Genomic DNA, 14592 nt, shown 5'->3' with positions numbered 1-14592 from the left:
CTTACCCACTCACCCTCCAACCTTTACACCATGACTAGGGTAATGTTTCACATTATAGGAACACTCCCAACAACAATTCCTCCCTTTCCAAGACAAGGCAAAGACACTTGCAATGCATCTCCTTGTTTACACAACCCACCCTTCCAATGCCAATTTTTAAGGCATATGGTCATTAGGGGCTTTGCTCTTAATCAGATCAGAACCATACATCAAGATCAATGTGGGTCTCTAATGACGAACTTGAGCTGATGAGGCAAGATTCCAAACTAACAAAATATATTTAGAATCTCCTTGCCCTGAAGGAATATCTAGAATACAAGTTGGCTAGTTGTGCACAGGTGCTTTCATGCAAAAGTAACGTTTTTTGAGTCAAAAGCATTATTTAGCTATCGTACTTTCCTTCTTCTATTGTATAATTTAATATAATCATCCTTTTGCAAAAAAAACCAAACAAAACAAAGCAAAGCAAAAAATCTGTTAAAGGAATGACATACATTTGAGAGAGAAAGAGAGAAATTTTAGAGAAAGAGATTCATGTTGATTGCTCGAAAGCTCTATATGCAAAGCATGTGAGGCATAAAAAAACAGTTTAAAAAATTGACCAAACTTGTTCTAACACTTTTCCGGAGAATGGGCTACGAGATAGACAAGGGAGTCTCCCCTCTACATTAGAATGTGCAAGGGATATCTTACCAGATTTTCACCCTTTTAAAGCATGTACGAGGGGGTTAGAATTAATTCCATAGTTGGAAAGATTATCACCTAACCAATTGCAAGATTGAAACAATTGTTTGCTGAAGGAGCTCAAATGATTCAAGAGAAATTATGCTAAATACAAAAATCCAAATTTTCCAAAAACAGGAGGGAAATTTTTGGTAGCCTCTCAAGCCATCATACACTACTCTTGCTGAGCTGAAGAGTATGTTAATAAATAATAATAGTAATAATTAAAATAGTAATCATATCCCTGACTTTCGTAAAAAATGCCCAAGAAGACTTATACAGAACACCTCTCTTACACCAATATATATTGGCCTGCATGTCTCCTAAAGTGTGTAAGCTTATCTATCTTTGTTGACCCTCCCACACCCCAAGAAACAACTCAGAGGAGGGCTGTTAAGGGGATGATCTATGATACAGAGTGGTCCACAAGGGTCCCTAAAATTGGAGGGCGACCTCGCGATGGCGGCTTAGATCTCTAAGATAGTTACTTGAGCTGTATTCTTCACTTGAATCTTGATAGTAATCTGGTTGAGAGAAGGGTATTCTCTGGGACTCAAAGTGTTCATCTGTGAGCAGCTCCAGTACCTGTAGTACCAATGGGAAAATATCAGAGAGAGAATACAAAGCTCTTGAACACTGCTGTTTACACGTTTATGAACTGCCTTTCACAGACAAAAATCTCAGGGATTAGGGTTTTTCCACACCCGGGCATCCCTCACAACACACACACACATCAAATACCAACATAAGCAATTGATTGTTCATCAAATAAAAGCTCACCTGGCCCATGTAAGGCCTGCAAATAGCAGAGGATTGTACACATAGACCAGCTGCCATGACCATGGTTTGCATCTCCTGAGGATCATATGCTCCAACCAACCTTGGGTCTGCAAGGTCCTCTATTCTCGAAGATTCTAGTAAAGGTTTTGCCTGTTCAAAATCACACAACACATTCACATTCTGCTTGTGCAAACAATCCATCCATAGAACCCACAAGAATAGCAGAAAAATGTCATTGTAAGTTAAGGTTTTGTAGGTTCACCCAGATAACAAGGCTCTGTTGAGAGTTGTCAATAGACTGCCGCCCTGTAATGAGTTCAAGTAGAAGAACACCAAATGCAAAGACGTCGGTTTTCTCATTTATGATACCATGCATGAAATATTCTGGGGCAAGGTAACTGTCAAGGCAGACAGACCATCAAAATTAGTTAAGCAAGGGGAGCAAAGCTTACAAGTTCTGGAATTAATATAACAGCCTGCCAGTTCCCATTGTAATGTTTCTATACATGGGCTAATGAGGGGATGTGTGTGACCACACTTAAGTCTGTGGGAGCAAGTTTGTGCACGTACTGTGTAGTGCGTCCGTTGCAAGTTGCAGGAGAAAATGAACTCACCCAAAAGTTCCCTCAACAGGAAAAACATTTGATTGAGTCCATTGCTCAGGAAGCCATTTGGCCAGCCCAAAATCTGAAATCTGCATAAACAAAGGCTGACATGTAAGATAGCTGCACACCTTACAATCTACACGCAATCTTTGCAACCTAAACTTTATATACAGTCCACCTGTGGCTCAAAATCAGGACCCAACAAGATGTTGGATGCTTTGATATCTCTGTGAATAATGCGTCGTGGACAGACGGTGTGAAGGTAGTGTAGGCCACGAGCAGTGCCGACGGCTACTCTGAATCTTACAGACCAGTCTAACACAGGAGTGTTTACACCTGAAAACATCGACAAATTCAGGTCATTGCAATGCACATAAAGGAGAGTTTCCAAGGCAGGTCCAAGGGGTTAAGACAGAACAGAACACATGGGTAATGGTGTAGTCACATACCATGTAACAACGTTGCGAGACTCCCATGTGAAGAGAAGTCAAATATGAGATGTAAACCCTCCTCCACACAGAACCCAACCAGAGGAATGGTATTAGGATGAGACACATGACCAATAATCCCGAGCTCAGTGAGGAAGTCTTTTTCCTTTATTTCTTCTGGGCCACCTTTCGTCAGCCGCTTGATCGCAACAAGCCGGCCATCCCGTAATGTCCCCTTGTATACCTCAGCTTGACCACCCTTCCCCACCATATTGTCTGCAACATCCATACATCAAACCTTATAAGAATTGACTCCAAACAGCTCATAAACTTAAAAAATAAACAGGGCCTTTACAGACATTCTTCTTACAGACACATTCCCTCGGGTGGGGATCTCCCTAGTCCAAACCCCACCCGCCTGATGGATTGGATAGGTGTGTAATGACCCTGAGAGTCAAACCTAGAATATCGTAAGGATAACGGCTGACCTGGCTTGAAGTCATTGGTTGCGAAAGCAAGCTCTTCATAAGAGAAGCATCTCCAATTCTGTTGCACATCTGATGTTGGTGTACTCGTGTCATGGCTCACGTTCTCTGTACTCCACAGAGTATTAACATATGATTTGACAGAGCTCCTCATTGATGTGCAATCCAAAGGACCTGAAAACTTCTTCAGGTGGCTAGTTGGAGGGAAGGTCGATGACCTTCGTACCGAGCCATTCCTCCTAAGATTTAAACAAGTTTGTGATCTATCTCTAGAAATAACTCCACCATCATCTTGTGAGGAGACACAAGACAAAAGGCCTTTCCTTGAGAGAGAATGAGATAAGCTACTGTAGCTGCTTGAAGGCGAGCTTACATCTGACTCTGACGATAACCCGAGGCTATCAAGAACTCCTCTTGGAGAACCTTCCCCTGTGTAAACTGGCCATATTTTGCTGCCTGTTACAATCTTAGTGTCTAGAGCATAATTGTCTTCCTCTTCTCGCCCCCACAATGGGTTTGACCTGCATGACAACTGCCTTTGTAATGAGCCAAAGGATTGGTTTGTGCCCTTGCTTCTCCAATTAGGGGTTCCAAGATGTGATTCTGTATATCATGTATGAATATTAGCCCATAAAATTTACATGAAAAGGTTAATTCTACTTATGACAACCACTCTTATATCTACACCTTCAGAGAGTCTAGAGATGCTGTCCTTTGCATCCTTTAAAGCATTCTCCTTGTAGAAAAGCACTTTATAACCTTTCACGATCACGACAGAGCAACCTGCCGGTGCTCTCCGGGCCAGAGAGCTTCCGGTCTTCTGCAAGTTCCTGAGTTAACATGACCGTGTCAATTTGTGAAAAATATGCATTGCGAATTGCAACCATGAGAAGGACTTCTCTCCTCTAGCCTTACCGCAGCACATGACGATTTGGTGGGCTTAATACAAGCATGGTAGCAAGCACAGATGAAGCCTCTTCAATGAGCTCAAGCTCCTCATTGCCACTTAAAGCAAATCTAACATCCAACTTTACCTGCCATGAAGCCAAGGCACTCACTTGTCAATGCTGATGATATATCTTGAAAGGGAAAATCCTCTAGCCAGCAAAGTAACTCTAACCTGCTTGACTTCACAAAGGTCTTTCAATGCCTCAAGTTGTGTGTTTGCAGCTTCGTGTTCCTGAGAGGTCTCTGTTTGAAGTTTACCGATCAAATTCTCAACCTTGGCACCTGGGTGGTATAGCAGGCAATACATGTATGAGCTCTTGAGTGTGAGAGAGGCTTAAATGGAGCATGAGAGCCTCATTAAGCGCTTAGATGGTAAGCATGAGGGAGGAGGCATAGTTAGGAGTAAACTGAGGATAATGGAGGAACATTTAACCCCTAGGTACACGACGAGAGAGGAGAAATGAGCTTAATTAAGGATAATTGAGCAAAAGATGAGCCAACGGACCATTATGGCTCAAGTGGAAGGCAATGACAGCATCCCCGGGTCTTGCAGCAACACTGATTGCCCAGGAGAGAAGGTCGAAACTGTCCTCGTCTTGGCGCAATCCAACCAGTATGGTCTCGGGCATGGAGTCCTTCTTATGGCCATGGCGAGCTTGCAAGAATTGGTTTTGATTCTCCCAATGCTGCACCACCTTGTGTGGAGAAAGCTGCATCTTGGAGTTACAGAGCATCTTGGTATCCTCCAATGTGTAGTCCTGCCACCACATATGCTATTTATCGCTGCACATCACATAAAAGGTTAGCACCATATGACCAAATAGGTGGGGGAACTCTCTCTCTCTCGTGCCTCCCTCAAAGAATACCCACATTTTTCAAAACCTTCCAGTTGTGGAAAGTTGCAGACAAATTATCACCACTGTCAGGTTGGGGAAACTCTCTACCTCACCCGCAAGCAATCAAAGAAGAGAATGCAGAGTTAGAAAACCCTTTCACAGCCTCCATGGAGGAAAAGAAAAAGATGATGACATAAAAGCTTCTGTTGGGCGATCACAAGCAATCAACATTCGCCTAGTAGCCAAGCCCAGAGCGCACCATTGTGCATACACACAGGCTCTCAGAGGTGTTTTGAGAGAGAGAGAGAGAGAGAGAGAGAGAGAGAGAGAGAGAGAGAAAGTGTGTGTGTGTGTGGGGCTAGCTAGCTATGGGTGGCTCTCTGTGTCAATCACCATTGCTCCATTCATTGATGACAATCTCTCTCTCTCTCTCTCTCTCTCTCTCTCTCTCTCTCTCTCTGTGTCTCTCTCTCTCTCTCTCGTACCTTATATAACAGCAGAAGCTAAGGTCCCATGTGAGTAGGGAGGGCAAGGAACGACAGACACGCCAGATAAGGGGTCCCTAGATTGAACAGAGACTATATGCTACTTGAAGAGAAGGCAAGCTCAGGGATCCTTTGCCCTGGCTATCTATCGATCCTGTGCCTTGCTTGCACGTCCAAATTTCAAAATAATCGGAAGTTAAGGACAACGTAGAACATGGGGACGTTTAGATTTAGGCCTATAATATATATATAGAGAGAGAGAGAGAGAGAGAGAGAGAGAGAGAGGGAGAGGGAGAGAAATTAGAATATGAAATAAAATATTATAATTTCTACCCAATAGACTAACCATTGACTTTTTAGTATAACTATCGCTAAACTAACTCCCCTTCCACAACTCCCACCAACTTTGGCCGGGATTTTGGCCACCCCCTCTAAAATATATCCCAACGGACACTTTACTCCCCAATTTCCCACACTCAATTGTTGCTTAAGGGCCAAGGAGTGCCCTTTGCCTTGGGAGTTCCCATTGGAGCAGAATCATTCACCCAATTCAAGAGAGCAAAGGTTTCACTAGGAATCAAGACATTTTAAATAAGAAAATAGTTCCTACTCACCACACTCCACACTCACAAATTTTCACACTCACAAATTTTACTTGTTTTAGCCACCCTTCTGTTCCCCACACAAATTGTACATATTCCATCCACCCTCGTCGTGTTTCACTAGTTGTTTTGGAGTTTCCATGCATTCTATCCTTGGTTGATTTTCTTTAATCTCCTTCGACACTTGTTCTCTTACATAGGAGAATTCTAGCCTACTCTTGAAAACACTTAGGGAACACACATTGGTGAAATAAGTGGAGATAGGCACTTGAAGTTATCAAGATGAAAATTATTGCCTCCCTTAAGCTCTAGGTTTTCTATGGTGATCCTTCTAGCTACAAACCTCATGCTTTGTGGCATGTGCTATGATTCAAAAGCCACTCAAAGTGATTAGGAGGAGAATTAATGTATGCATCGAGCTTTGGTTTTCTTAATTTTAGGACTTCTGCTTTGTGCTACTTATTAGTAAGCTCTATCACGTTAATTTTTAGATGGGAGAGCACAAACTTTTTTTATTTTTTGAAGCTTTATCTAGATCATATTTTTTCTAAGAAAATATTCAAGTCGTTGCAGTTGCCACAAATTCCTACAAGAAGGTGCATATTTAAAGATGGGAGTGCACATACAATTTAGATTTTTGAAGTTCCATCTCCCCTGCTCAAATTGTTATTGGTTGTCTTCAAGGCTATAGCCTAGTTGTAGTGCCTGTTCCTTCCAGGAAGGAGGTTTTGCATTCACCTACGTCCTAAGAAGGAGGTATTGGCATCTACTTTCCATACCTACCCAACGAGAAGCACAAAGGAGAAAAGTAGCATTTGGAATTTTGAGAGTGTGAGTGTGGTTTCATAAAAGCATCAAAAAATGAAGAAATCTAATGATTACTCCTCAAATACAAGAACACTAGAGCACCCTTAAGAACTTAGTTGAGAAGGGGGCTCTAAGACTTCCCTCAAAAGGTAGCCTGATTAAAGCCTGTAAACTCATAATGATGAGTGGTAGGAAAACTAGAATTCAAGTAGCTAAGTTGGTACGTAGCAAGCTGGAAATTGTCCAGATGTAACCTAAGGGTAACCTAAGGGTGATGTATCAAAAAAAAATTGGTACTAATATAAATCTCTTTTGCACTTTTTTTTTAAAGGTAGCTAGCCCTAAGTCATATCCCTCCTATACATCTCTCGATAAGAAGTGTATTAAAAATGATTCTACACCTCTCATCCAAGTTGCTAAGAGGATGGATTGTAGATGGTTAGACAACTTTTCTTATGCCAAGAACGAGAAGGGGGCTCTAAGGCTTCCCTCAAAAGGTAGCCCTAAGTCATATCCTCTCCTAACTCTCAATAAAAAGTGTATTCAAAAGTGATTCCACACCTCTTGTGGGCTAAAGGGTTATAGAGGTTTGGACAAAGTTCCTTATGCTTCATACAATGTCCTATCTATCTCATTAATCTCTTATGATAACATAACAAAAATGGGCTTCTACATTTCCATTTCAAGTGCCTCAACAACCACACCTAGCCTCTCAATTAGCCTTAGTGGAAGATACTATAATTGTAATTTTCTCAATCATGCAACTTGATCATAGATTCTTCCATAATGGATATAATTGGCATCTTTTGGATATGCCTTGTCAATGACTTGTTGAGTGAGCTTGCAAATGATTACCCATATAGAAGTTAGAAAATAATTGCTTGTCATATTCTAAAAAATGCTTCAATGTGTTGTAACTACAAAGCTTCACATAATCATGTTCATGACATTTTCAAACTTGATTGTGAGAATCATATATACATGATTCTATTGCTTTTTTAAAGGCCTTGCTTAGGAAGGAATTTTGGAAAATCCTCAAGAAACAAGCCACGAATAAGTTATTTACATCATTGTGTGTCTTCAAGGGCCTTTATTGGAAAGGCACATCTAAAAATCATCAAAGTAGCAAATAGAGCTACTATTTAGGTGCATAATTTGGTTTCTATTCCAAGGCTTTGATTGGCAAGGCAATTCTAAAAGCTATCCATAGGCAAGTAGGTAGAGCAAATAACTTATGTGCATAATTTGTGCCTTTTCAAGGCCTTATTCTATAAGGCATTTCTTCTTCTTCTTCTTCTTCTTCTTTTTTGGGGGGGGGGGGGGGGGGTGATGTATGTACACACACACACACACACACATATAATCCATCAGCATACACCAGTGATTACACCATAATATGATCAGTATTTCCATTACATAAGAGACAAAGCTAAACAACTATGTGGAGTTCAACAATTCACAGACAGCATCCCACATTTTATCCTCCTCCTTCTAAGGCACTTCTAAGAGACCTAGAGGACAAGAAGGTAGAGCAAATAAGTTATGTGTGTAGGGCGAGCATAAGTTGTGCTTGAAAAGGCACTTCCGGAGACACATAAGGTTGCTAAGAATTTTATGGAAGCATATTCTTGTTTCAATGTCTTCTCTCATAATATTCATAAATATAGCCCCTTAGCATGCGTGAAATATGTCCTTGTAAAAGAAAAAAAAATCTGTTCACTTTGGTTTTTGTTGAGAATAAATCCTCAAATCTCACATCAAACACGGGGGAAAGTAAGCACTTCATTACAATATAGTTACAATAAAGCAAGATCTTTCCTCTCTATTAACTAGGAAGAGAGCATACTTTGTATTTAATTGAATGGTCATATTGAGTAATTGTACATATGGAATCCACATAAATTGTATGCCTTAGGTTGGTATGGGGTTGATGTTTGGAATCTGGATTTTGATAAGCACTTCATTACAATATATTTACAATAATGCAAGATCTGTCCTCGCTATTAACTAGGAAGAGAGCATACTTTGTATTTAATTGAATGGTCATATTGAGTAATTGTACATATGGAATCCACATAAATTGTATGCCTTAGGTTGCTATGGGGTTGCTGTTTGGAATCTGGATTTTGATTGTTGGTGTGTTCAGGTATAGTTATCAACGCCCAACGGTTTTGCCCGGCAGGAGGTCCGTGGGTCTACGTGCTGAAATGGAGTGCCACGTTGTCTCCACGAGGACACATTCAAAGGGGCGCACAGGGGAATGATGAAAATTGCAAGCCTTTTGTCGCAAGCCAGATGCTGCTGGAGCCCGCCACGTCCACAAAATCCTAGGTGGCAAGAACGTGGGTCCCCGTTACCTGATGGCGGGTGCTGACACGTCAGTGGGGACCATATAATTTTGTACGTCCGCCCAGGGCCCCGCAGTAGTGTGTGCATCAGTGCAGTGTGCACCTCCGAGAGCATTTATATCACTTTGAGGCCAATCGTGTAACCGCGCACCGCCGGTGCACGCCTCCACGCCTCGCTTTCGTTTTGAAAATTTTGAATTCCACAAGTTACAACGGACATTGATGTCAAGCTTCACACGATGGGCGGCCTCCCTTTCCCCCCACTTTTGGAACTCCTAAGCGCCCGCCCCTACCGCCGTAGGCTGCTATGCCCGGTTTCCACGCAAGGAACAAGTTGCAATTTTTAAGATGTACTAGTGGATTGACCCGTTGTTGACGGACATGAGTAATTCTTATTTGTCGATCACAAATCAGTGCAGTAGAGAGTGGTGTTGCTCTAGAGTCCCAAGATCACGGGTTCAAGCCCTCATTGTGCTGTGCGAAAGCGATGGCACACATGGGTGTGTTTTTTTTCTTGCTTTCTAATTCCAAACAATTGAAAAAAAAAAAAGAAACGCTCATCTTCGAAGGGTAAGTAAAGATAAGCCTTATATTTGAAGCTCAGATGGGCCCCATGGTCCCTAACTTGCCAACAGATATAAACACATCATGATTGCCATATATATACTCCTAAAGCACTTAATCTCATTGAATAAAGCACCAAACTTGGTGTAAATAAACAGCCAGCATTTCAATCCAAAATAATGTTGACAATCTGAACACACCTGAACAAAGTTTTACAACAATCTTCAGACAACTGGATTATCTCTCCTTAGAAGCCTATACTCCTCGCCTCCATCTGGCAAAAAAACATTAGCTAGTGAAAGATAAACTTTTTGTGGAAAAAAAGAAGGAAAACAACAAAACCTTACAGAACTCATTTGGTGGATTAATATTTGACGTAAACAGGGTTTGAACAGGCTTGTAGACAGCAAACCGAAAAAATCTGTATTGTCCATTGCCCATAAACATTACATGTACATGAAGTTGATCCGCGATATTTTGTAATCTCAGACTGTAAATTCTAAGGAGCCCAAAGTTCTCGTTTGTAAGGGTCTCGACCATACAAACCCAACAATAATTTCGGTTCTAAAAAATAAAGATATTCCCTGTTACGAAAAGAATGTATCAATAGCAACATAAATTCATCAAACAAAACTCAAAACCTACATAAAAAACAGGTTTCTATATATACCATAAAACACCGATGCTCTCCAACAGTTCGATAATTAGAGATGATGTTGCTTATCCTTCCCAAAATGGAGGGTCTACAATTCAGCCATGAATATTACATAGATTATGGAAAACAAAATACCTGAATTATAGCAATCTAAAAAATAATTACCTTCAATATCTTGGCCATCACCATAAACAAATGAAAATGATCTCCTTGCTGCCTCCATCCTAAGAAATATACCCTTGATATCAAATATAACACTCACAACACTAATAATTTACATAACACTTTAAGGTCTCCTTCTCTCCCTCTCTCACTCTCTCTCTCTATATATATATATGTTTAGTATTTTGTGCCAAGCAAGAAAAATAAAAAAAAGCAAGTCAAAAGTAAACGTTTGCTTATCCAAATGTCAAAAAATAACAAATAGGAACTCACCAACACCCGTTCGCCAGCTCAACAATTAGAACCACCTCTTGAGCAAAGACGGGCCACTCTCTTTTGTGGATCTACATGGTATCTTTAGCTAAATGCAAGTAGATTTATACACATGAATTCAATAATACCAAAGAGAGAAGCATCAATGTGAAAGATTACACATAAAGACAACATAGATTACACATGTTAAATCATTGGAAACATTTTTTTCATTGATACAGATATCTCTATGATTGTCTCATGATTGTAGTCTCTAGCATTTGTAAGCTGCTATATCAATAGCTTGTTCTCTGCCTTCTGGGTATAGTTTAAATTTATATCCTGATTTAAGCCATTTGGAAGACCTCCTTGTAGTTAGACAGCATTGGTTGTGAAGACTTCGGTTGAACCTTCTATGCTGCTTTCCTGTTCCATATGATGATTTACACACACTTTCGATGTATCAGATGATCTAACACGTGACATAACAACGTACAATTGTCTATGCGTGAATACTTGTGCGGCCAAGTAAAGTCCCAATACACTCAATGTTTGTCCTTGGGACTTATTTATTGACATACCAAAGGCCAACCTTACATGAAATTGTCTCCTTCTCATGTCAAAAGGCAATTGCAGCATAGAAGGTATGAATGTTATCCTGGGAATAAAGACCATGTCTCCAATGTTGGTACCTGTAATGATTTCTGCTTCTATCACCTTTGAGTAAAATTGCTTACATATCAATCTGGTACCATTACAAAGTCCTCGCCGAGGATCCAAATTGCGGAGCAGCATGATAGGAGCATTAATCTTTAGAATCAAGCGATGAGGAGGATAACCACCACCCAAGTTCAAACTGTTCAAGTACTAAATTGGGTACAATATTTCGTCATTCTCAGAAGAAGCAACCGAATCAGCACTGAGGTATTGTCTTTCAAGACCGGACAATGCACTCAAGGCTAGTTCATTAACCTCGTCAACCTCTAGATTTCGTGGTGTAAGTATAGCACGGTCTTTAAAGAAGCATCCATATTCCTCCACCCTCTAGAGATCTTTGTATACCCATTTTACCAAACTCAAAATGAGTTCCCATGGATCAACATTCGTGGTGGTATTACCACTCTGCCTTCATTGTTTGGATGGTCTATAGAGCCGTCTCAAATTTGTAATGTCCATTTGACAAATTCTTGTTCCGTACAATCATAAGAACTCTGTCTAACCCGCATGTTTTGGGTGAGCTTAGAACTTTCACATATCTCCAATATATGTGACCGGCATAACGTTGCATCAACAATTTCCTCACGCGATCCCTTTGGCACAACCGGTAAGATTTGCCTAAAGTCACTACCAAAGAGCATAACTTTCCCAGCAAACATTGCATCACTCTGCATAATGTCTTTCAATGTCCTGTCCAGTGCTTCATATGCGTACCGATGCATCATTGGAGCCTCATCCCAAATAATTAACCTTGCAAGCTTCAACACCTTTGCCAATGGGCTGCTAGCTTTAATTCCACATGTGCTAGAAGCATTGAGCACCAATGGAATTTTAAAACGTGAGTGCGTTGTATGACCATTTGAAAGCAACAATGCAGCTATTCTAGATGATGCACATGCCAATGCAACTTGATTCTCTCCACGTAATCGTGACAGCAAGGCATTATAAAGATAGGTTTTGCTTGATCCACCTGGTCCATCAAGGAAAAAACACCACCCTGGTTCAAAGAAACAACCTCAAGGATAGTGTCAAATGCTCTTGGATTGACAACTATTTAGACTCCTTTCCATGGAAACGGACAAATCAGCCTGCTAAACAGAATCAAACATCATCACTTCCATCAGCAAATCATTGTTGACACTGGCAATACTTGATCTATTGGGAACAGGCAACCCTTCAAAATCATACAACCGCTTTCCATACTATTGTAAGAGGTCTTGCATTTGCAATAAAGCTTGATTCTTTGCTATAGAATGACAAAAACTAACATCTGTACACCCTCTCTGCTGCAAGGCATGGAAAAAATCATATGAAAGCTCGATGGAGAATTTATTCCAAAGGTGTCCAAGGGATATAGGCTCACAAAAAACCATTATAATGACAAACAATTGACGCAGCTGGAATCCTGTTTTCTAAAATGTAGCTTCTTGGAGACACATATACCACTCCTCATTGCTCTCTAGCATTCCTCTAGCTTCACATGCAGCCTTGAAACAGGGATACAAATGTCCATTCACCATTCGTAAATCCTCAAAAGATTTACAACCTTTGCACACATTAAGTAACATGCGCAAGTAATATTGCTCACCTGCACTCGGAGTAACATTATACATATGTCCAATCACATTTCCCCTTTTCCTTTTAGTCCATGAGCGCGAAGTTGAATTCCACACCCATTTGCAAGGGAAATCAACATATAGCAGGTTCCTTGCATGTGTATACAATTGACTCAAAGATGTTCTCTGGTTTCTGTCACAACTAATCACATCCGCAAATCATCCTGATCATTGAATATCACATTGTTCTGCATTGGAAGATGGACATGCAACCTTTGTATATCAGGCTTTTCATCATGCGAATCATATTTGTATATGCATCAACATGCCTCTGTGAGTGATGGGCAGGCACGTACCGCGTATCCAAATATTGACTAACCTCACTAATAACCCCATGTGAGTCTTGCAACTCTATAGTAGCTCTATCATGTCCTTTGTATACATACTTATATAAATACTTTACGGCAGTAATAGTAGAGCATACTTCAATGTTAACTAACCTCACCACCCAATAACCCCGTGTGAGTCTTGCAACTCTATAGTACCTCTGTCATGTCCTTTGTATACATACTTATACAAATACTTTACCGCAGTAATAGTAGAGCATACTTCAATGTTAATATGGGCTTTGTGCCTCATAGACAAAAACGAGTTATATGGAAAAACCCATCGACTATCCACCCTTTGATCCTTTACCTGTATGAAACTACCATTGTCTCTCCGCATGTAAGTTGGATATCCATTGTCATCAACGCTAGTAGTCTCGCAAAAATTCCGAGGGGTACCGATGTTTACACCTCCTCTGTTGACCATGCAATGAGAGCGCATATTTAGTTCCCCACATGGTCCATGGATGTTACAATGACTAATTATGGTGTGCAATGCAAGAAACATCACCTTATCAGGAAGTTCAGCACATACCAACATATCATAGTGTGCAATCTCCACCAGTTTACTTCCACTTTCTAATATCAATAATATATGTACATGTGGCAAGCCTCTTTTTTGAAATTCAATAATAGACACAAATCCCAAAACCTTTCCAAATATTGCTTTTTTCACCCCAATAAGTGCATCATGTCCTTGTGTTTCTCATAAAATACCCAAGCTGTCAAGTCAGGTCGATCTTGGGAAACCTGACCAGGCAGTAAGGCATTGGTTATTTCATCCCACTTAGGATTGCAAGTGAAAGTAATAAATAGGTCAGGTTTACCCATCTTCCTAACAATTACCATTGAATCTTGGTACAATTGATGCATATATCTAGGCCCCCCGGTATATGAAGATGGTAGAACTACCCTGCACCTAGCAATGCCCCCAGAGACTCTATTGACCCCATCATTTGAATTAACCATATCTGCAAGACCTTGGTATACTTCAGCACATGTAATGCTTTCTGATTATTGCGTATCCACACTAATCTAGATTCTTCCATGCTATTATATGCATCAACGATGTATTGTTGTAATAGCTGGCCACCGCGCAGAAGGCATGCATTTGTATCTTTCCTTATTTGTAGTCTATATGCATAATATTGCTGTTGAGTTACAGTCTTTGTCTCCTCATTTGAACCTTGTCTATTCCTACCATTGAGTGGAATTCCAACATGCTAACCATCCTCACCTCGAAGGAAATAGAA

At 40.6% G+C, this 14592-nt stretch overlaps 1 protein-coding gene across 2 annotated transcripts; it reads right to left on the bottom strand.

The window, feature by feature from the left end:
* Positions 1-920: 920 nt before the first annotated feature.
* On the bottom strand, positions 921-5457 carry LOC147634596 (putative receptor-like serine/threonine-protein kinase At5g57670). Of its 2 annotated transcripts, none has more exons than XM_086803706.1 (12): positions 5291-5457; positions 4475-4752; positions 4142-4251; positions 3937-4055; positions 3709-3851; positions 3025-3624; positions 2558-2812; positions 2287-2444; positions 2118-2197; positions 1766-1901; positions 1504-1653; positions 921-1308 (listed from the first exon to the last, which is right to left on the bottom strand). In XM_086803706.1, the coding sequence occupies exons 2-12, from the start codon at positions 4737-4739 to the stop codon at positions 1159-1161; spliced, it is 2166 nt and encodes a 721-aa protein (XP_086659832.1). In that variant the 5' UTR covers positions 4740-4752; positions 5291-5457; the 3' UTR covers positions 921-1158. The 2 variants fall into 2 exon arrangements, with proteins under 2 accessions (XP_086659832.1, XP_086659833.1); XM_086803707.1 differs by lacking the exon at positions 5291-5457 and adding an exon at positions 4840-4963.
* Between the last annotated feature and the right edge of the window lie 9135 nt (positions 5458-14592).

Source organism: Cibotium barometz, chromosome 10 (genome assembly GCF_041138505.1).
Source record: "Cibotium barometz isolate CiBa-2024 chromosome 10, ASM4113850v1, whole genome shotgun sequence".
Taxonomy (NCBI): Eukaryota; Viridiplantae; Streptophyta; class Polypodiopsida; order Cyatheales; family Cibotiaceae; genus Cibotium; species Cibotium barometz.
This window is presented reverse-complemented; position numbering and strand designations above follow the sequence as displayed.